The sequence below is a fragment of the Crocodylus siamensis genome, chromosome 10 (genome assembly GCF_052110815.1).
Source record: "Crocodylus siamensis isolate JL-2025a chromosome 10, ASM5211081v1, whole genome shotgun sequence".
Lineage (NCBI taxonomy): Eukaryota > Metazoa > Chordata > Crocodylia > Crocodylidae > Crocodylus > Crocodylus siamensis.
The window spans coordinates 17,512,190-17,536,019 of NC_143404.1; the positions used below are offsets into that span (position 1 = coordinate 17,512,190).

At 46.3% G+C, this 23,830-nt stretch overlaps 1 protein-coding gene and 1 pseudogene across 1 annotated transcript; one reads left to right on the forward strand and one right to left on the reverse strand.

The window, feature by feature from the left end:
- The first annotated feature begins 11,182 nt into the window (after nt 1–11,182).
- BOD1 (biorientation of chromosomes in cell division 1) lies at nt 11,183–17,244 on the forward strand. The gene is made up of 4 exons (XM_090020521.1): nt 11,183–11,533; nt 12,509–12,633; nt 15,167–15,366; nt 16,428–17,244. The coding sequence occupies exons 1-3, from the start codon at nt 11,183–11,185 to the stop codon at nt 15,363–15,365; spliced, it is 675 nt and encodes a 224-aa protein (XP_089876647.1). The 3' UTR covers nt 15,366; nt 16,428–17,244.
- Nucleotides 17,245–18,703: 1,459 nt separating this feature from the next.
- On the reverse strand, nt 18,704–18,932 carry LOC149856299 (U2 spliceosomal RNA; annotated as a pseudogene).
- Between the last annotated feature and the right edge of the window lie 4,898 nt (nt 18,933–23,830).

The following is a 23,830-nucleotide window of genomic DNA, read 5'->3' on the forward strand; positions in this document are numbered from 1 at the left end:
ATTTTTCTGGTAAAGGTAAATACCACTACAAAATATACACCCAGTTTTAATGTTGCCTCCTACTGCATCATCTTGTTCACTAACACGCTGAACAGTCCAGAGCAATTCACTTCACCACCCCAGTGCCTCAGTCTACCTATGTATTAAGTGAGGACAGTGGTGTTTATCAAATCCACATGCTTAATTAAGCAGCATTTATCCTCAATTGAAAGGCAGCAGAGAACTCCAAAGGTTTAGTGCCTATAAAGGCATAATGGAGTGTCAAGGAACAATCTATTATAGAAAAGTTAGCCACTTCCATAAACATATTAAGAATCTAATTTATCTTTCAGCATATATTCAATATGAATGACTTGTTTTAAATAATGGGAACTCAGACTGAATTTAAAAAAAAAAAAAACACAGCAGAGGTGAAATTTCCATTTAGGAGATAGCAGTCTCCTTTTTCGCTGTATCAATTCTGTTTCAGAAACAGTCTCTCCTTAGGCACCTAAGACTACAGTACACCTAATTCAAAGTTAAACCACTTTAGAGCTACCACTACATAAAAGATACAGAATGCAAATACCATTATAGAAGCATTCATACAAACATAATCTACCCCACATGCCAAGTGGCTATTACTTCAAAACCCAGACACTCATCTATATACATCATGCATGTATAAAATTATTTTAAACAATTTTAATATTTTATATGCCCAGTCTCGCAAATGATATATGATGTAAATTTACTCTCATGCCCAAATCCACTGAAATCCATGGGATAATTCACACAGGTAAAGTTATGTACACAAGTGTTTCCAGGAAGGTATACATCATATAATCTGCATGCATAATATGTTGCACAACATAAGCAGCAAATGCACTGGAGATACATAAATTCTCCAGGGGCTTTGGATCTTTTGAAAAGCTGGCAGGCTTAGTACACGTTGTACGTTCTTCAGGAGAGAATTACAGGCTAGACAAACATTCCTTCCACTGCTCAACTGTTTCAATAATTTGCCACCTGTGTAGCCAAGCTTTTCATTCTGTAAAGCTACGGGATCTGAAAACTCTGGCATTTACCCTGGCTGCCAAGCAAAAGCTGACCACAGCTCTGCCCCCGTACATCCAAAGACAGAGCAGACACTACATTAGCCAGTTTGAAGTTGAATGCATAGGATTAAACAACAAAATTGCATGCAGTGAACTGGTGACAACTGATGGATAAAACTGACAAACAGAAATCTGCTCAAAGTCCCTGCTGTACACTGTAATTACCACCGAGTGGCAGAGGAACCAGGTTACAAAATAGCTGTCCCTCAGCATGGCTAATGCATGGTTCCCTCTTGCCACGTATAAAGGGGCAGAGACAATTTCATTGAGCTGCTGACTCCAGGCAGGCAGGCAATTGGAGACTGGAGTGTGGAGTTGCCTATATCCTGCTGGTGGAGAACAGGAACAGAGTCCCATCTTGGCCTCTATCTACATTGCAGTTGGATTTCAAAAGATGAAACTGAGGTTACTCAGCCCTACTGCCAAGTGCTAATGCACATGCACAGTGGGTCATATTTAGGTTGCGAATGCAAGAGAGGAAATATTCATGCATTAATAACAGACTGCCAAAGTCCGCTCCATGCTGGTGGAGATATCAGCCCAGAAGCAAGGGGAAGGCTTCACATGCCTCTCCCATTTAGGGACTGAGGGCTAGTGCAATCCCCTGTTACAGGACACAGAACTTTTGGGGGCTCTCCAGTGCTCATCCCAGTGGGGCTTTTCAGGGATCCAGACAAAGGGGGCATCAGACTGCCCCAGTCTCGCTCATGATCTCCTTCCTCCCCCACCAGCAGCTGGCCTGTGCCCTGTCCCCAGCTTCTGATCAACCTAGGGCAGTAGCAGAAGTCCCCTTGCACTAAGGATACTTCCCTGGCGGAGACAAACAGGTAGATCTGCCATATGGTCTGTTCACACCAGAGAGGCTGGCACAAAGGGGTCACACAGACAACAGCGGACGGCTCCAGAACCATTTCCCTCGAACTGTCCTCCTCTACTTTTAGGCTGTTATGGAAGTGTTTTAGTTGGGTTGTTAAAAAAACAAAAAACAAAAACAAAAAAAACCAGTGGAACTTTATTTTGCTTTGTTTTAACCATTTCATTTAGAAATTGGTGGCAGTTAAGCATTTTCAAAAGTGAGCAGGGATGGACCCAGGATTTCCCAAAGTGGGGTGCAGGAGCAGCAACCCATACTGTAGGGGTGGCTGCACACACTGCTTCCAGCCTCCTCTGCCGCACCAGTATAGCCAGACTGCACTGCAGGAGCCTTTGGGGAGCTTTTGAAGTCCTAAAGGAGGTGAAAATACCCTCTCCCTTCTCCTTCCTGCTCAAAGGCCGCCCCCTGTCTTCCTCTTTCCCTCTGCCCCCACTTCCCTGCCTGCCCCTGCTGCATTCTCCATGGTTGGGGACAGGGAAGTTCCAGAGCCAGCTGGCTTGAGAGGGGGCTGGGCTCATATGGGGAGGCGACAGTGGCAACAGGGTGACTGGAGAGTTCCCCCAACCCCTCCCCCCAGTGGTCACAACATGGGGGAGAGGAACCCCCATCCATCACTGGTGCCCTTGCCCCCAGGCAGGAATGGCTCTGCTGCTTCTCTCAGGACACCAGGAAAGACAGGTAGGGGAAAAGGAGGGGCAGGGATGGGGTGGTGGGAAGGAGCAGGGAAGGGGCTTTTTATGATTGAGAACGGTAAGGAGAAGGGGGAGAGTATTTTCACCTGCTTTAGGAACTTTCAAAAAGTCCCCAGATGCTCCCATGGTGCAGTCCAATCCAAAAGATGGGGTGCAGCCAGCCCCCTGCACCCCCTCTGGATCTGCCCCTGGACATGAGAATGTTTAAGATACTGTTACATTTTACAGACCCTATCTGACCTGACCAGGGACATAATCAACTCCGATCTGAACAGGCCTTGCTAAATCAAATACTTTCTGTTATATTACCCCATTTCCCAGCACAGGAAGTACAGTGTCACAATCTCTCCCCACCAACCTTCCCTGGGACACAGCATGCACGGAGTAGCTTCCCAAGCACCTGGAGGTCAGGTCTGTGTTCATGCTCTTCACATTTTGGCTGGATGCAGGGGCAGCTGGGCCTATGGGCTGGGAACATTATCTGCCATTCCAGAATAGTCCCAGCCAATCTCTGCTCCCAGCCAATCCCTCAAATTACTGATACAGCTTGTCATTTACCATTATAGTTTTGACATCCCATTCCTTCCCCCCATCCAGTACACCAGCATCCAGCTCTTCCTCCCTCCCCCACAATTCCCCCAACCCACAATGCACAGGTGCTGGAGAGTAATAACCTCTGCTCAATGCTTTGCAGCCCAGGCTGTCAGGGAACATCAGCCTGGCTGTTGCAATGCTTGAATTTTTCAGTTGAAATTGCCAGAGTTCAGTCATTTTGTTCTTGGCGAGATATGTGGGTGCCTGCGCCTGTGCCTGTGTGTGGGTGTGTGCATGTGCCCCTCCCTCTCCTGCTTTGGTTCCCTATTGTAATTCAGCCTGCATTTCAGCACGTACCATGCCCAGCTAAAGCCACCTATTCCAGATTTCTCTCTCTAATCATTGGCAAGGACAAAGCTAGACTCAATAACTGGCTTTTTTAAATTTCATGGCCGGAGGTTGTCAGGACAGTGAAGAGAAAACTGCCAACGATTTCCTCTCCATACAAATCTGGGTCTTTTACCACTGACATGGAGAGCAGGGAGGGAAACCTAGAAAGGTTCATTTTCCTCTCTCTACCTACACCCCCCCTCCCCCCAGTGAGAGTTTCCTCAACAGAATTCTAATGATCAGGGGCATTTATTTCAAATCACTCTGTATTAAAAGAATAAACACACCATCCTCCAAAGGAATATCATATGCAAGCATGCGAAGGCTGATGCTGCCTCTGGGAGCTGATTAGATATAGCATATGAAAGATCAGAACTGATGGAAAAGGAAAGCCAGCCCACCCCTACGTGCACAGGGAGGGGGACCCTCCTCCTTCCATTGTTGGGGGGGGGCAGGGGCTGTGCTAAACAAAAGCTACAGTGATGACTTTTAATACCTTGGAGAGCTCAAATTTGCTGAGTAAATGGATGTAAGCCCTGAAGCATCCTTAACTTAGGCTCTGTGTTTGGAGAGAGGCATGAGGGACCCTGGCTTCTAGCACCAGAGAAAGGAAAGGAAAGTGATTCACTTCCTTTGGGGTCGTGAGGGGCAAGAGGGGGCTTTGACACTTGGGGGCAGCAGGCCCTCTGAAAATATCCACATCTTGCTGTTCAATCTGCAGGAGAGCTAGTGAGGTTTTCCTCTGCAGAATTCCCTGCCCCTTCCTTTCCTCTCCTAGAAAATCATCCTGTGTGTCCTATTTGAGACACAGGATGTGCAGCACAGCATATGAAAAAGAGGTGTGAGCCTTACAGAATTGTGGTCAGTGCAGTTTAGGTCTGTTCTCATTATCGTTGCCATCCATACAGCAGTGTGGGCTACCAGGCACTGTACAGATATACCTCTGCCAATGATTTTCATTACACATTTCTCTCTCTGCCTGAGTCACAGAGGATGTGAACCCATTACAGCTGCCATCTTGTGCCTCTTTAGATAAAACTGTGGCAATGCACATTCAGTGCCAAGAGCTGACTGAGCCCTATTCTCAGTGAAATGGCCTGAAGGGAATACATCATGTAGACCGATCAGGGTTTTACACCCCACACAAGACAATTATACCTCCAGCAACTTACACTCTTTACTGGAATCTGTAGTTTAACAGAAGCTTAATATTAGAAAATGTTTCAGATTGTTTAATAGATAAAGCAGACTCACTAACAGAAGATCTGAATGCCTCATGCCTCTCCCTTCTGAGGCATTACACACATTTCAAAGAACAAGAGGCTGTCAAACCAGCAAAATGGCAGCTGTTAAGATGGAGTCCTGACTTTATTTGAACCAGTTAGCTTTTTGAATATTCATTTTAAGTTACATGAGCCTTTTTTTTTAACCGAAGAGCCACAAATTCTGTGTAGATAGGGTAATGGGGAATAGCTTTCGTATTACATTAGAATTTCCATTGAAATAGTTGCTAGTTAACAGCTGTTGTGATCAGCTAAGCTTCTGAAAGAGGAGAGAGAGCAAAAGGCAGGAAATCTGAAAGAAGTGAGCAGTGATGTAAGTTAACAAATAGAAAAGGGCTGAAATCTGTCTGCCCCTTTTCAGGCAGAAAGGGAATCTAGAAAGGATAGTACCTTATATCTCCAAGAGGAGTGGGGAAGGTGAGGGAGTACCTCCCAGCCTGTCACTGGTTGCTGGGAAATGTATATTAAGGTGATAAAGGGAACTAGGGTGAGGAGGGTTCTAATTATAAATATTAGACTAAAGTAAATGACCTCTTTGCTACATTTTTTCACACTTTCTAGGCATGTTTCTTTCTCCCTCTCCCAGGCCATTTAACATGCCTGAGGTAAGAGCAGCAGAGATACTGCATATGTATGAGGTATGGACAAGTGATCAGACCACATCACATTGGGGCAGGACCTTCATACGGAGCATCTGTTGGTCTGCGTGCTTGGTCTTATCCTGCAGCAAGCAGGCATTGAGCCCTCAGTGAAACAGGACTAAGTTGCCATGGTTTAGCTTGCACTTACTGCAGAATAAGAGGAATCATACAGTTCTCATGCATCAGCTGTTTTGCAGTTTGTATCCACCCTCTATCAACTTGCTGTGGTTTAGTAATCTCTCCACAGCCTGAGATTCCCTTTTCCGGACTGGGCTACCCCACACTAAGCAGCCACCAGTCCACTTTCCTTTAGGGCACAGATGCATGAAAGAGACTTCACACTGCTGGTAACTTCTGGGTCTGTTGCTGGTCTGGCAGGAGGAGCGATGCAGAATTCTCTCTGTGAGGACCAAGATCCTCTATATGCTTATTCCAGGGTCCAACTGAGTGTCTGCCCAAGTGAAACACTACCATTTTATAGTGCCGTTCAGCTACAGATCTTAAAGCACTTGATAAATATTCATCCATGCAGGCTTCCATGAAGCAGGTGCTGCCATTGCACCCATTCAAGGGACAAAGCTACGGAGGTACAAAGTGACCAGGGAGATTGACCAAGGTCACACAACAAGGCAATCAGACCCATGGAGAGAAGACCCAAGAGTCCTCCTTGACCACACTAACCACTCCACCCTCATCCCCTCAGTGCTGCTCTGCAACGCAGATTGCACTCCATTACTGTGCTACACTTCAACATAAATCTCAGCATCCTGTACCTATGAACAAAACAGTCTGCACAGCCCAGTGATTCTTAGTGATATCTTGCTAAGAAACCAAACTAGCAGCTGTGCTGCTCAACCCTTTGTGCCATGAACAGGTCAGTTCTGCATGTAGCACAATAGCCAAGGGAAGAAAGAGGACTCCATTTAGCACAGGAAAGAACCTGCAGTCAGAGATGGAGATAGAAGATGTCCCGAGGACTCCATATAGGGGCCTGGTCTTCTGCATAGATGGACTCTCACAGCTTTGAGACTTGTTTGTTGCATTGGGAAGTATTTTCCCAGTATACCTGATGGTCCCCAGTAAAGCCCCAGACACAGCTCAGTGTATCCTTGTTGCTCCCCTGCTACCAACTCCGGAGCTGGCCTGGGGCACAGACCCACAGCATAAGAGGAGCACTTTCTGGGCAGGGCTGGGCACTCCTACAAAAACATTGCCTCTAGCTGAGTTGCCTGCCTGACTCTGACACTGCCTAAGCAGTCGCAGTTTCTGCAGACACAGAGACGTCCCTCTAGTTTCCGCTGTATACTCCCTAATGACGTTACTCAATTAATGATGTCTCTGCTTCCCAGTATGACGGAGAGGACAGGATGCACTGCTCCGGCTGGCAGCTCGTTTCAAGGAGCCCACCCTCTTAGTGGAAACTGCTGCTCCCATAGCACACAATGCATCACTGGGGTGCCCTCTAGTGGCACAGTCATTGCCATTGTCTTCCATTTGTACTATGCAGCATCATCCATCCTACACGGCCCTCTCAGGACACACAGATGGAAAGCCAAGGAAAGGGGCTCTGCACCAGGCTGCCACATCCTGGGGTGTCAGGCAAGCTAAACCCATTGGTGCACAGGGAAACCACTTGCACTTCGTCCCAGACTGAATCCCCCAAGGATCCTGTACTCTTTCACCCTCACCCAAGGATTGAGGGGCTCCTGCAACCAGCATGGGAAGACTGGGAAGAAAACTGGAATGGACCTCCTAGGCCCCCTGCCATCCCCCACGCCGTCTCAGTCTCCTCACAAAGTGCCCTTTGCACAGGGGAAGACTGGGAACGGATTAGAGCGGCGGTTCCCAATCTGTGGTGCGGGAGCCACCAGTGGTACGCAGACAACCTATCAATGGTACATATTAACAGATTTATTATAATTACTTTATATGACAAAAATTTTCTGGTGGTACTTAAAGTTGTATCGTTTTAAATTGGAGGTGCGCAATCTGTCAGAGTTTGGGAACCGCTGTACTAGAACAATGGAACTACTTTTTTCTCCCATCCCTGTTGTGTATGTGGAGGAAGTCAGAGGAGGTCACAGGATCCCTCCTTCCCACACTACCCATCATCTACAGGTGAAAAGTCAGCCAAGTCTTCCCCTGGATGACAGCTCAGGGAAATTCTGTGCAGAGGCATCAGGGATGTGTCCCCTTCCCCTGTGACAATTCTCAAATACAGCAGTGCAGGAGGAGGTCAAAGTCTTGCCCGCTCTCAAGGAGAGAGGACTCACGTCCTGGGTGTACCACCAAGCAACCTGGAATATGAAGCATGGGACAAACTCCAGCAGCAAAGGAAAAAAGGACTGGAGGGAAAAAACCAGGAAAAACTAAAGGCATCCCAGAAAGAACCAGAGGCTGCAGGTCCATATGGGCATGCATCCCATTGGTACACATGGCACAGGTATATTCACTGGCAGTAACAGCCAGCTTTTTAATACCAAACAATGCAGTATGCAATTTACTGTACTGCATATAGGCCATTGCCATAAGGTCTATGATTGATTTTTATGTAAGCTCTACCTGGGGAACTGAGTGGCAAAATATTATTAAGGTGAGTTTTAAAAACAAGGATGAGAAATTTCTATGAAAGATGCTGGAGGCTGCAATTCTAGAAGGCAGAATAAAAGGGATTTGGGATTTCAACCCTCATGCTTCAGAGCATAAGCTGATACAGGCAGCAATGGGAAGTGAGCCTCAGTGGCTGTCAGGAAGGAACAGCTTTCTCTGGGGTCACTGTGCAGGCTTAGACGCTTTGTGAAGGTTTCTGCCTCCCTATGAAATACCCAGCCTTCACCAGTGAGAGACAAGATACCTGATAAGAGGAACCATTTTCTGCTTTGAGGGAACAGATTCCCTATCTGTGATACAGAACAACGTATTTTGTGAAATGTGCTGCAGTGCCCTCTCTCCGATGTATAGCTCGGTGCCTATAAACACTGGCAGCCCCCCGTAGCTGCCAGATGGCGTGGGACAGCTTATGTTGCTTCTCACCACCACTGAATTTTAATCAGGCGAAGAGGACAATGCATGGCATGAGGAATTTTCCCCCTTTTCAACACCTGCTGCAAATAACAGAAAGACTGGGGAGGAGGCCCTCTTCAGTATAACACACCTGTACTAATATAAGCTTCATTTGTACTACTCATTCACATCCAGCCAGGCGACTGCTGAGAAGTGAATGTTCCCCTGGGTCAAATTCACCCTTACTGTAACTAAGTTCTGTTCTAGCTCTGTTGACTTTTGTAATTTGGCAGGTAGAATTTGTTCCCTTGCTTTGTTGTGGCTTTAGGAATGTACTAAAAGAACTATCCAAGTAAACAGATTTGTTAAATGAGTTATGTTGGCCTCAGTCTTATTGCATGCACACCACAGAAGTCACCATTACAACCAACACCCTTCTTTGCACACTCATAGAAAGGTCAGAGAGGGCCCACGCCTTTGAGAGTAAGTTTTCTTTCCTACTAGTGCTAGCTAGTCTAATTACACTGCAGTCAATTAGGAGGAACTCCATTAAAGTTGATCAGTTTACTCTGGATCTACCTTAGTGTTATCGAGAGCAGAATGATCCCCATAAACTGCAAACTGACAGAAGTTAATTTTTCTTAAGCTGCAATCTAAATGTGGGACCTATTTGACCTGGATGTAGAGAGAATCACTGACCATTGTCACGTTCTGTGGGAAGAGTATTCTTGCACTATACGTGATATGGGGGAAAGAGTGCATGTTATCCAGATAACATTTGGTAAAATGGCATGGGATTATATCTCTTAGAAACAGTGGGCACAACTACAAGATGCTAACAGTGCAGTAGACTAATTCTGCTGTGTAATAGCACAGCACAAAAAAGCCATGATAATGAGTTAATGTGTTAGTCTACTTTGAGCTTAAAAATGACTAAACTAAATGTGCAATAATTATGGCACATTAATGAATGTGTAGACGTGCCCAGTGAGGAGTAAAACCAAAATATGTTTCTTTACGGGATTTGGAGACACTTTCAGGAGACACATTTGTAAGACAGAAAAACACTAATCAGATCTTCAGGTCTCCATTTCAACTAATGAAAAAATGTTGGATGCCAAACAAAGAACTCTGTTCTGTACCCCAAACTTTTCAGGCCTGGTCAAAAACATCCTCAGTAGCCCTGTGATGATGCTGCTTTTAAACTTTTGCTTTAAAAGTTAAGCATAAGGTGATAACAAAAACTACAGCCTCCCCTGGTGGCTAATGATGAGTATTATATTCTAGCTTATTTAGAGGTGGCAAGAGAAATAAATTACAGGTATCAAATTTCAGCAAGTGGGTTGCACACCATAGCAAGCAAGGTGGTGGACACAAAACAGATTTGTAACTCACAGTTTTGGAGCTGTGTCAGATAACCCTCACCCCAAGGCCAAGCTGACACAGGGTTGTCACCCAAAGGCCGCTGCCACACGTTAATTGTGATGTAATTAACTAGTTAATCACACAATACTTTCAAGCCACACTTGCAAAGGAATGATCACGCCATACAATGTCCGTCCAGCTATCAAGACCCAACCAGCTACAAAGTTAGTGCTTGAAAATGTCGCCACTTTATAGCTGGCTTCTGGCCAGCTTTAATTGGAATGTGGCAGGGCCCTAAAAAATCCTTGCCCCTGACAGGGATTCACGGGGTCCCTAGTTCATAAATATACATATGGGCATCATTTGAGCTTGAGGGGTGGGTCCGAGATTAATCCTGAGTTTCTCTCACAAAGCCCCCCAGTTAGGAGGGCAGCCGCCAATGTAGATGAAACAGTGAGCCGCCACTTCTCTTTGTCTGGAGTTGGGATCCTGACACTGCGACTCCTGTGCTGGTAGCGGCACGAGACCGCGATGGTGATGCCTGGCGGCAGTGGTGAAAAGCAGGCATCACCCCTATGCAAATCCTGCTTCAAAAAGCGTGGCACCCTGGGGCGCAACGCTGCAGGTGCTGACGCCCCTCAGCAGACTCAGTGCTGAGGGACCAGCAGCACTGTCCTGGCTCGCTGCTGGGTCTGCAAACTAGGGGCAAACTCCACACGCACCACACCAGCCCCAACAGGAGCAGATACACTTCCTCCCCGCTGACCAAGGGGGACGAGGCTCCTGGGCTCCCAGGGCCAGGGCCGAGGATTTTTTAGGGCCCTGCCACTTTCCAGTTAAAGCTGGCTAGAAACCAGCTATAAAGTGGTGACATATTTTCAAGCACTAACTTTGTAGCTGGTTTGCTCTTTATAGCTGGATGGACGTTTTACGGCACGATCATTCCCTTTGCACGTGTGGCCTTTATAGCTGGATGCATATTTTAGAGTGCGATCGTGCCTTTGCACCTGTGGCCTAGAAGTATGGCGCGATGAACCAGTTTCATATACGTAACACAGGTGCAGCAGGAGGTTCGGGTGACAACTCTCAGCCAACTAGGCCATTGGGCGGGCCGGGGCGAGGATTATCTGCCGCAGGCGGGACTTGGGCGCAGGAGAAAAACTACTCTGCCCAGCATGCCTCGCGCGATCCGCCCCTCTCCCGGCCTGCTGCGATGCACGCTGGGGCTTGTAGTTCCCGCCGCGCCCGCTCCCCGGGCTCGAGGCCTAGAAAGGCAGCGGCTGCAGGGCCTCGCGCCCCCATGATGCATCGCGGCGCCATGACGCAGAACTCGACGCGACGGCGGCGACGCTGGGTGCCGCAGGGGGGCGCGGAGCCCGCGTGCAGGGCGTGGGCCATGTCGGAGGGCGGCGCGGGCGGCGGCGGCGGCAGCGGGGCCGGTGGGACCGGGCCGGCGGGGGGCGGCGGCGGCGGCGGGGCGGGAGCTGGGACCGGGACCGGGGGCAGCGCGGCGGGGGCGGGGCCCGGCGCCAAGGACCCCGCGTCGCTGCCGCCCGGCGACGCGCACCTCATCGCGCTCATTGTGGAGCAGCTCAAGAGCCGTGGCCTGTTCGACGGCTTCCGCCGGGACTGCCTGGCCGACGTGGACACCAAGGTAGCGGGGCCCTCGGGGGTGACGTTAGGGCCGCCCTCAGGGGTGACGTCCGGGCTCCTGCCCAGAGCCACTTGCTGCCCTTCCCCAGCCCGGCTCGCTCCCTGGGGAAGGCAGCAGCTTGGCCCTGCCTGCATAGCCCAGAGGCGGGCCATGGGGGGTGCCCGTGGGCCTGGCCCTGGGCAGGAGCCCAGGCTTGCCCTATGACAGAGGCAGGCAGAACACAGACAGCGAAAGAAAGCTCTTTTCAAGCCACTTATCCTTAAAGCATGGTGCTCACGGCCACTAGTGGTCACAGGAGTTGGCAGTTTGGCCAGATTAAACGTGGGATTAGGCATGGAGGAAAGGCGCATCGGTGCTGTTTGAGCAGGGGAGTGAGGGGCACGGCCCCTGCATCAGAACTGCCCCCACCTGAAATGCTGGCGGCTGCAAGTGAGAGAAGAACAGTGGAGAAAACCCAGCTCAGTCTCCCCTTCTCTGCCCCTGTGACAGGAGACTGGGCAAGACGGGCCTCTGGTCTGCCCCAGTCAATGCCAGTTCTTCTGTTCTTATGACCTGTAAAGAAGAGAAGAATTCATAGCAGCTAACTAAAGCTTGCTTAAATGTCTCATGTTTTTAGCATTCACATCACAAACAAAAGCACATCCGCTCCTGTAAGCTAATGTCAGCAGTGGCTGGTCAGGACTCCAGGGACTTCTGGTCAGTAGGAAACTCATTCAAATGGTTCGTGCTAACAAGCGGTTTGCGTTCCACGTAGTGAGACTCAGAAAAGGCCATAATTACAAAACAACTGTAGCCAGCAAGTACTGTTATAATAGTACCTCTACATACTGCTCTTTTGTGTTCTCAGGTAAAAAAACAAAGTTTACCTTTGTTTGGGGAAAAAGGGTGAAGTAATGAAGAATACAGATAAATGACATAATAGTATGGATCAGTTTTAACATATTTTGGTTATTTGATTGGGCTGTTTTTATTTAGCCAGCTTACCAGAATTTGAGACAGAAAGTAGACAATTTTGTATCCACGCATCTGGACAAACAGGAATGGAATCCAGCAATGAACAAGAACCAGTTACGAAATGGACTAAGACAGAGTGTGATTCAGTAAGTAACCTGCATTCTGGAAGCTAATAGCAATGATAGCTATCATCACCATCCTAACCAGGTAGTAGTTTGCATAGTTAGGCATTGAATTCTCTGATGCTTTCTTTTTTTCTGGGTCTTTCTGCATTGCACATCAGAAGTGCTCACAGGGCAACCTGTCAGATTGCACTGAATCTGCAAATTCTGCTAAACACTTTGTCACAAGGACATGAAAAGGAAAGGGCTGCAGTAACTGAATGCAGTCTCACCTCATGCAGTGCAGCAACACTTCTCAATGAGAAAAGAGTTGTTTCTCTACAACAAGTCAGTCTGGCCAAGCATCCATTTAAGTGCAACTTGCCATTATCTAGTACTGCTTTGGCTGCAAGTAGCCAACACCAAGATTGGCCACTAACTTGTGGTCTGATTTCAGACATAGAAATCCCCTAGGGTCTTTTGCTTCATTCATATGGCCTTTAGACCTCCAACCACTAGCAGGCATTGGTCAAAAAATTAGCTAGCCCAGTTTCCTCCAGCAGAGGGTGGTAGATTATTCAGGATGTTACATTTCCATCAGAATAGGAAAGCAAAAGAGACAGTACTGTTTTAAGTAGTCAGACCTTGGCCAACAGAACTTGGCCAGCATAGCAGTGGCTGCAAAAGCCCTAGTCTAGGTACGACTGGGCCAACACAAGAAAACTCCTACTCGTCTACCAACATAAGGGGAGCAGAAAAATAATCTTTTCTGTCAGCATATGCCATGTCTCTGGAAAGTGATTCTGCTAATGCAATTGTACCAGTGTTGCTATAGCAGCAGCTTCATTATAGAGACAAGCTCTTGCCAGTTTAATCTGAAGTTCTAAAGATCTGAAGTTTATCTAAAAACTTCTCCAGTTTAATTTGAAGTTCCACCCATCATGCAAACTTAGAGCAAATTCCAGTCTTTCAAAGGCCCCAGTGGAGTTTCTGGAAATGCAGAGTTTAAAAGCTTCCATTTTTAAGTTTCTCCTGAGACAGTGGGGAGGGTGGAAGGGAGAAAATGGTCTCAAGTTGCAGAAAGAAAAGTTTAGGTTGGATATTAGAGGGGAAAAAACTCTCTCACTAGGAGGGTAGTAAAACACTGGAACGGTGGTGGAATTGCCATCCTTCGGAGGTTTTTAAGACCTGGCTAGACAAAGCGTTGGCTTGGATGATCTAGTTAGGGATGATCCTGCTTTGAGAAGGGTTGAACTACATGGCCTCCTGAGGGTCCTTCCAACCCTAATTTTCTATGATTCTAAATTAAAAGGTGGAATGGAAACAGATGGCCCCTACCAATTTTCCTGCTGCCTTTATTCCGGCTCTTTAGAAGTTAAACAGAACTAGACATCAGTATCTTACACCCAAAGCTAAAGCTTTAAAAACAGCAGAAGATTTTGCCACGTGGCTCATACACGACCCACTCAGTGTAGAATTGTTACTGTCGCCAGTTAGCCTGAAATGGGACGGGGGGTGGAGAGAGTCAGTTCATTAAATGCAGTAATTTTTTCGTATGAGCAGTTTCAAATCAAATGGCAAATAAGGACAACTTTCATTGGTCCTGGCAATCAGTTTGAAAGTACTCAAGTTCTCTTATCCCATTAATAGTTAACAATGAACTGGCCCTTTGATGATCCACTCTTTCAGTAGGAATTGGCCAGACCTGAAGGGTTTGGAGTTTCCTTCTCAGTTCCTAGGAAGGCAGCAAGGATAAAGTGGAGCTCCTGTTCCAAGACACGTGCATATGTAGCCAGCTTTTGTAGGGGGCAGGCTTAGCTAACTGTATTCAACCGTGACAGTGTCCATGGCCTTAAATGGCAGTGTACGTGGTCAGTCTCACGGCCGTACAAGTCTTTCGGCTGCTTTCCCAGATGCCAGGCAGTGTCTCAGCTTCCTCTCCCCTGGTCTCTTGCAGACATGACTTAAGCCCGCCAGGCTGCCTGGGCCCCTACAATCCAAGAATGTGACGTAGCCCCTGAAGCAATAAGTCACTTCAGTTTCAGAAACTCTTTATAGTTTGTGCCACACACATTGGTTTTCTTCTTTTACTACCAATGTCTAGACTAGCTGCAGTCAGGAACACATGACAGTAAGACGAGTGGGGTGAAGGCCTCTTGTCCCTTCCACGAGTCAGCCCAAAACACCTCAGTACTCGCACCTGCTCTGCTCAAAACGGTGGTTTCCCTTGTTTGTGCCAGAGCTTGTTTTACTTTCGTGCTGACCTCATTTCAGCAGGAGCGCTACTGGAGTGGCTCTTAGCCAATGGTATTTCAGAGTCTGGGAGACCAGATGTCAGTTGTGACTTCTGCAGGAATGGTGGGGGTAAACGTGGGGGTGGGGTGAGACTAGGTGAGAAGTGTTCTGGTTTCTGTGTGGTAAAGGGAAGGCCTCCTTTGTGAAGGAGCTGTGAGTGGGCTGCAGTTCTCAGCATGTTCACACTAATTGCTGCTGACATGAGGGCCCTGGAGAATTCCTGAAAGAGGTTGGGGAGAGTTTTTTTCAGAGGAGCTGAATGACTCCTTTGTCTTTGTCCAAGGTCAGGGATGCTGGAAGCTGGAGTGGACAGAATTATTTCTCAGGTGGTGGATCCAAAACTAAACCACATCTTCAGGCCACAGATAGAGAAGGCAATTCATGAGTTCCTGGCTGCACAGAAGAAAGAGGAAACTGTGCCAGTTCCTCCTCCAGAGCCAGAGAATAAGGATCCTCCTGCTCCATCCCAAGATGCTTCCTAAGGTCTTGTATCACTGCATCCTGTCACTGCAGTAATTTGCATAGCTCAAAATTGGAAGATTTGTTTTCTACTTCGCTTTATAGAAGATACCTTAAATCACCAGCATTTACTAGTATAGGACATTTGAGCTTCTCCCAGTTGAGGGCTTACAAAAAAGAGCATGTATGGGAATTAAACACCTCAAGATGAAGCACAAGTTGCCTAAAGCTAGGAAGAATCTGCACAGTGTTTCCAGTCCTGGGGCTGGCTTTGGAGCAGTGACCCAAAAGGCTTTAGATACAGGTACTGGCTAGTGAACAGGGACCTACAGAGCTTTAAAGACCATTTTGATTCATCCTTCAAATAAATTTGGGGATTTCAGGCCTGAAGTCATGGGGCTCCTTCACTTAGGTTCAGTTATAAAATGTTCATTAGTGCTGGCAGAAGAGGCTGTAATATCCTCTAGGTGAAAAGCTGCTTCATTCCAAACTGTGATGAGCTTAAACCTGCCTCTGATGTTCCAGCTGAAGGACTGAGCCTAATTTTTTAAATTTAAAATAAATTTGAGGATTTTCTTTTCCCCCAAGGCTATGTAGAACTTGTATGTAAAAACAGAGATGGTGATGGACTCCATCTCTAGAGGCTCTGCATGTTTAATATTTGACTATTCAGGCCTTTGGAACACTTATGGCTTGTTGCAAAGTTTCAAATCTGAACTTGTAAATAGACAAATTAAGATTCCTTCCAACTACAGCATTTGCCTACTGTATATTGGTCTCTAATGTTTCTAAAGTTTGAATGTGAGTTCTACCTCTAAAACAAAAATCCATGCAACATCAATATGTTGTTTGCTTAAGATGAGAATAACAGAACCTAGCACAATCAATCACAACTTTCTGCTAGCAAATTGAGAGTCCTTTACATCTATACTGGGTAACAAACTGCTTAGAAAGAGAGGCTGTGAATAACATTCAATTCAGGTTCATAAGTAATTCACAGTTAAATGAAGCTGTACAACATGTTATATTACCTATTCAAATGCAATTACTTTGAAAGATACAATCTTGTAATTTTTCTCTTGCAGTGTTCCTGGTACTGAACAGCTTGCAGTTACAAAATACACAATTTGGTAGACTGGCAATGGGTTTAGTCCACCTCTCACAGGACTGTTGTCTGCCAGTGAAGAGGAACTTTCTTCAGACCTGATGGAAGTATCAGTAAAACTCATGGGCATCCAGAGTCCCGAGTATGGAAGTACAGTCTACATATGGGACTGTTTTATTAGAATAGACAGCAGCATGCGTGCTTGTGACCATGCTGGGGTGGGGGGGTTCTCTTGTTTGAAGGGGCTAGGAAAGGGGAATGGCTGGGATACCGCAGTTTGACAGAGTACAATGGAAAGTTTTTCAGTTACGTAAAGGCTTTGAGCTCATTCTGTATGGTTCTTGGAAGGTCATTATGGGACTTTGATTTGGGCCAGGTAAGAGCTTCACGCTCACCTGCTACATAATGCAGTATTGAGAACTGGATGGAAAGTTAAAGCAACTAATCAGTGCCTGTTTTAGAAAGGACATTCCTGCCTTTAAGCTGTAAAGAATGCTTTTAGAGAGTCAGCCATCCGAGGTTTAGATAGAGACCAACTTCTGACATGCTGTAGGAGGGGTTTACAGTTTGCTATGTGAACAATAGCCAACTTAGCCAGTGCTCTTCTTCCCTCAGGGACTGTAGAGAGAAGCAAGGGGTATCAGTGGGTGAAGAATCTGAAATCTGTAGTTCTCCCAACAACATTTTTCAGGTATCTTTAGAAGTTGCTCATATGCATGGGGAGAGCCAAGTAGAGTGCAACTAGTGTTTGAAGTGTCTTTTTCAAATAAAAGAGTTGAGGGAAAAGCAGCAGCTAACTTGGACTCCTTGATTTTTTTTTTTTTTCCTTGGGAACATAAGATGATTAAAGTTATGAATAAAGGTCTTAAGATCTGTGGTTCTTGATACCATGTTTAAATTATGCTCCTTATAGTTGTCCCTGCATTTATAGTTTTATTAGAATCTAGCATGCAACAGGATATGCTCTGTTAGAACAGCTCATCAAGTCCCCTCTCAAAGAAAGCCAAAAAGTCCCCCAGGAATCTTAATCTCTTGCTTCACTGGATTGCATGTCCTCTTCAGGGCTTCTGAACAAAGTCCACCAAAACAGGAGACTGAAATTATTCCATTTTCTAAATAGTGTTGTCATAAGTTAAACAAAGAATGTCACCATCTTTTTAGCAGGAGATTGAAGCATTGCACCTGCTACAAATATTGCATTTACTCAAATATATGATGACCCTGATTATAAGATGTTCTGTCTCCCCCAATAATTAGTTTATATACATGGGGAATAATTTTCCAGATACACAATCTAATTTTTGGAGGTTTGCCTTCAGTTTGTCCCATTCTCACTGCTACAGCAGGGAAAATAAGTCTGGGGGTCAGGAAGCCCCCGTACGCTCTCCTCCCCCACCCCAATCTTTCCCCTACTGTCCCTGAACACATGATAGTAAGAAACAAAATGGCGGGGGGGGGGGAAAAAGAGAAAGAAAAACATACCTGATCAAATTTTGATACAGGGAAATTTCTACAGGTGCTCATAGATGTAATTCACCTAGAATTGATGCAGTTTACCTATTTTGAAACGGCTTTAGTTTTTAGCCCAGGCACTCCATAAACACACTTTTAAGCAGCACTTCTGTACCTGCTTGTATATAGTACAGACTTTTTTTATTTATATATTTTTGTGGTCCAGGGCAAATCAGGCAGCTTGGTTCCAAATCATATCAATTGAGCAGAATTCAAGTGTTCCAAAAACTATGTTGATTGAACAGGCAGAACTCAGTCATTCTAAACACTGTGTATGCTGCTACAACTGGTGACTTTTTTTTTAAATTAATTTGTATTCAAGGCCAAAATAGCCAAAACTAACTCCAAATCCAAGAGTCCAGAACCATTAGTGGTCTTACTACTGGCAAATATCACCCACCCACACCAGGGGCTTCAGATGTTTCCAAATCCTTTGGCAGCCATCCTTGCAGGCCCAAGCCCAGAGGCTTGGGGTTCAGATGCCCCTGAGTTTTGCTTGCCTTTAGCCATAAGACCCTCGGAGCAAGCAAGAGAAGAGCCTCCCATTTCCATAAACTGGGTTTAAAGTTGCTATACCTCAGCAAGTACTAAGCCATGCCAGAAGTGTGGTTCTCCTGCAAAGCAGTTCAGGAAAGCAGCTTTCTTGAGCACAGATGCATGTAATTTCCCCTGCCAGGTTAAGAAGCCTCTACACTTGATCTGAGCCTTCAAGAGGCCAGCCAAAAAACTTTTTTTTTTTCTGTTTTTTTTTCCGCCCGTCCTGGAAGCACTTTAATACCAGGTCAATGCATGGAATGGATGGAGCAAGCTCTGGTTCCACCACCCAACACCAAAAAGAATCTGCTCAATATAGACCTCCAATGGAGAACATATCAGAGACAATTACCTGCCCTGGGGAGCCTACCTATATGGTCATGGTGCTTCCCCTGCCAGGTACAACACTAGTCCAAAGCTAAAAGGCTTATGGATTTACCATATGGTTAATTAGGCAGGGCCCCAGCAGAGACAATGTTTCAAGCCATGGTGACCCCACTGCTGTGTACCCCAGATCCCCCACCCCCAAAGAAGCCATGTGCTAATTAGACCCCCATGCATGACTGGAACCTAGTGTTCTTGTCACGAGTCCTGGGATCCTCCAAAAATTTACATGCAGATGAGGCACAGGACAGCCTGGTCTGACTCCATCTCTTGGAAGGCAGGGTCACATTAATATGCAACAGGCTGAGAGAAGCAACAGGAATTCTGGGTGAACTGTTTGGGGCCCTATTCAATGACATTTGTTAGACATTTACAGCTGATTAAAAAGCAGGACTTGTTGGAAATGGGGAAGGAAAGGCACAGGTCAACTGTGGTACTGAAGAGGAAATCAAAATGTCTTCAGTGTAGTGGCTCATTATGGACTTGAAAAAGAGAGTCAGTGCTGAGGGGAACTGAGCAAAAGGGGCACCACCATATATGTCTTAGATGGGTTGCACTAACTTGTCCCTGTGGTAGGTTCCCATCAGCATCTCACTGTTTTGGCTAAGATCAAGCATTTTTAGCACCAAGGGGAGGGTGCCAGTCTGATACTGCAGTACCTCCAGGCCTGGTGCCAGTTCCCCATGGAAGGAATGCCATCCCACCACCCCCTGTTTAAGGCCCAGAAAAAAGACAAACAAACAAACCCCCAAAATTTCCTATCAGTATGTTTCCCCATGTGGGCCATGTTGTTTATAGTCATGCTCAGCTCTGTGCTGGCTGCATTTAATCATCTTAATTGGTTCTCATTGCTAAGCATATTTGTTTCTGGCAGCAGTTTAATGACATACTGTATTTAGTGAGGTTTCCTTGTACGCCAATGTAAGATGAGGGGCTTCCCCCCAAACCTGCATATTGATTGGGGTGGGAGGGGAACCACTCATCTTACCTTCAAATCAATACAGTACTTTGTGCTGTTATATTATCAAGCATTTTTGCCACCAAGGTTCTGAATAGAGAGCCGATAATAATATTCTGTAGGTGGTATATAGTATATTCTAAAGCACATTTTTAACCCTAAATAACTGTTCTAAATACATTTCTGTTGCACATTGTTCTGCCTTGCCAGGATTAGTTATATTTCTAAGAATAGTAGGCTGGGTTGGGGGCTCTAGTGTAAGAGGTCTAAAAGACAATATTCCTAGACTACCTCGAGCGAAAGTTTCATTCTTATTGTAAAGGCTTCACTGGAGTTTAATCACTGCTGGTGCATTTTATTTGTCTTAACATCTAGTCATATGCTCGCTGCATCATTGGGTAGATTCTTTTCCTCACTATTTTTTCCTATGTCGAGAGATTGAACTGCTCGACCCCCCGGGGAGCTCCAAAATATGTGCATTCCAGTGACAGGTGCTGGGGGGCGGGGTTGGAAAAACAGGACAATGGGTGCGTGCACACATGCACGCACACATATACACGCACACTATTTGACTGTAGTTGATCAGTGTCCAAATTGGGAAGAGAACTCAGGATTCCCAAGCCCAAGTCTGTGTCTGTGTCTGGCTCTACTGCCCACCGTGACTGAACTAGAGAGAGAGTCATCCTTACGACAAAGATAGCAGTTCAGCTGAACAATTCATGCTTTAATAGGCCTACTGTGACAAGTGTCAGATGAGAAAAAAGACACTGCTGAAGGGGCAAGCTCAAGTGCCTGTGGTGGGGGTAGGGGGAAAATACCAGCTTGTCTGGGCTGTTACAGGAGTGGTTCTCTACACTGGCACCTGGATTCTGACTTTGTGGTTAGGAAGCTTTCTTGCCAGTTCCCTCCAGTTAGTTTTGTATCCCCAGCATTTACTGCAGTCACCGATACTTGTGTTGAAAAGCTAGTTGGTTCCCTTAGAATCCTGATAGCAAATGAGATTGATATTGTAGGCTTGGTCAGCTCCTTTCCTAAGCCACAGCACCTATCAAGATTTTGCTAAATAAGCAGCATGGAGTGATAAGATCTTACGTTGGACTTAAGATCATGTGCAGCATAGAGCTGCTGTATGGAGTCAGTCCATGAAAAACACATTTGATATATGGAAAAAAAGTGCAGGTCTGCTGTTCTGTAGTCTTTTTGCTGTATCAAGCTGGAGAGTTTCTGAATTACTGAAAGCAGACTCCATCCATGGTTCCTGTGAGCTAAAAAAGTCCATCAGAAAAGAAGGGACTTAGTTCTCCCAGCCAATGTAATCTTTTGTCTGTACCCTCTTACAGGAACAGGAGGCAGCATAATGTGCTGTAAACAGTACCCCAGCAACTTTCACTTACTGCTCTACTCAGGCCCTTCCAGCCACCAAGCCCATCCTCTCTCACCCTGTGAGCAGTCAGCTGGAAGGTTTCCAGACCAAGAGCATCACATGCATCCTTAATGCTTTCTTTATGAGGAGGTGGGGGGGGGGGTTACTGTAGTACATTGTTGCAGCTCCACCTGGGTTCTCACCACAGCTGCTGTAAACAGGATCAAGTGATTTAAGGGAGTTTAGCAAGCCAGCTTCTCCTGGTCTGTAGCAGGAGAATGCAGACAGATGTTATGAATGCTTTTGTATTGGGGAGCTCTCAAAGTGCAGGAGAATCCAACTATAGCTTTTGCCAGGAGACCTAGGAGTAGCACAGTTTTAGGCATGTGTCCAACTGAGAGCTTGGAGCCAGCTGCTAGCTGTGGAAATGGCATCATGATCTAAACAGGTTTGAAGTAGCTGAGACTACATCCTTGGTTGCAGGGGTGGAGGGGGAAGGGGAAAAAGGGCAGGATTAGAGAAAAGGGACAGGAGCACATTAGCCTGAGTTTAACTCTGCAAAGTTGACATAAAGCTCTTGTTTACAATATACTTGCAAGCTTGGTTTTCCCCCAAAACTGTTACAGCACCCTATAGAATGCACTGAGTGAGACCAAACCAGTTGGCACAATCTATTCCAAGACTACAGATTCTCCCTTTGAAGATATAGGGCAAAAGAAATATCATAATGTTCAACAAGAACAAGTGCAAAGTCTTGCACTTAGGATGGAACAATCCCATGCACCAGTACAACCTGGGGTCTGACTGGCTGGGCAGCAGCTCTGCAGAAAAGGACCTGGGGGTTACAGTGGACAAGAAGCTGAATATGAGCCAGCAGTGTGCCCTTGTTGCCAAGAAGGCTAACAGCATACTGGGCTGCATTGATAGCTGCATTGCCAGTAAGTCAGGGGAAGTGATTATTCTCCTCTCTTCAGCACTGGTGAGGCCACATCTGGAGTACTGTGTTCAGTTTTGGGCATCCCACTACAGAAAAGATGTGGACAAATTGGAGAGAGTCCAGTGGAGGGTAAGAGAAATGGTGATGGGGCTGAGACACATGACTTATGAGAAGAGGAGACTGAGAGGGGACTTAATAGCAGCCTTCAACTACCTGACGGGGGGTTTGAAGAAGGATGGAGCTAGACTATTCTCAGTGGTGGGAGAAGACAGAACAAGGAGCAGCAGTCTCAAGTTGCAGCAAGGGAAGTTTAGGTTAGATATTAGGAAGAATTTTCTCACTAGGAGGGTAGTAAACCACTGGAACAGGTTACCGAGAGAGGTGGTGGAAGCTCCATCCTTGGAGGTTTTCAAGACCCAGCTAGACAAAGTTTTGGTTGGGATGATCTACTTGGGGATGGTCCTGTTTTGAGCAGGGGGTTGGACTAGATGACCTCCTGAGGTCCCTTCCTATCCTAACTTTCTATGTCTCTGTATCCAAGAGCCATGCAGTTACAGGCTTGATGTACAAGTTACTGGGTGAACTTGCACCACCTGGGGTGACGAGGAACAATGGTAATAAGCTGATGGAGAATAGGTTTAGGTTAGAGATAAGACAGCAATATTTTACAGTTAGGGTGGCCAATATCTGGACTTCCCAGGAAAGTGGTCCTTGCCCCTACCTTGGGCAAATTGGAGGTTGGATGATCACCTGTCTGGGGTCTTGTGAACCCAGCATTCATTCCTGCCTGTGCCAGGGGGTCAGGCTAGATGATCTGTTCAGGTCCCTCCTGACCCTAGCTACTATGAAACTATAAGTGCCAATGCCTCTTCTGTACAGAAGCAAGATTAGATAATTGGTCTGTCCTTATTCTGTGAACAGTTTCATCAGTCTGTACAGTGCAGACAGGACTGGCATGACAGTCTGACAAAAAGCTACATCATGCTGATAGCAATGAGGGAACAACTGGATCATCCTTGTATCACAGGGATCCTTGGGGTATGTAGGATTCGCCCTCAACATAAGCCAGCTGTGCTGCAAGCCGTGGGTGAAACACACAAGCCTCTCAAACTCAGACCACAAATTCAAGTCACCCCCAGCAGCACTCTTCAGTCAGGTCTGCAGGCACCTTAATGGGAGGACACAAAGTTCCTATTTCATACCGCTCTCATGACGCATACAGCTCAATGAGGAAAAATAGCCATGTGCTATGGTACGCTTAGTCAGACCCAAACCACTTGAGGTCAGAATTGTCTAGGATGTAAAGCCAAATGCACCTTTAAGACTTCAGTCAAAGTCAGCCATACAACATACCACAGTAGCTCAAGGGCAGCACTTTTGTTAAGACCTTTCCAGGCACTCTTGTGCAACCTGTGCTAGGCAGACAGGCCCAGTGCTAGTCTGAGCACACATCCCTCACAAGTTACAAGTGGGGTATCAAAGCTTATGGTTACATTCAGTAGAAAACTGGATGTAGTCCTATGCATTGATTGAACACAGAAGGGATGTAAAACAATTACTGTTACTCTACTCTGTGTACTTCCTGTTCTATCAAGAACGGCAGGAGGTAGGTACTAAATTAGCGAAAGCAGAATCTATCCATATCACGTAGGCAGCAACTGGATGAGCCTCCCCTTCTGAAGAATTATGATTCAA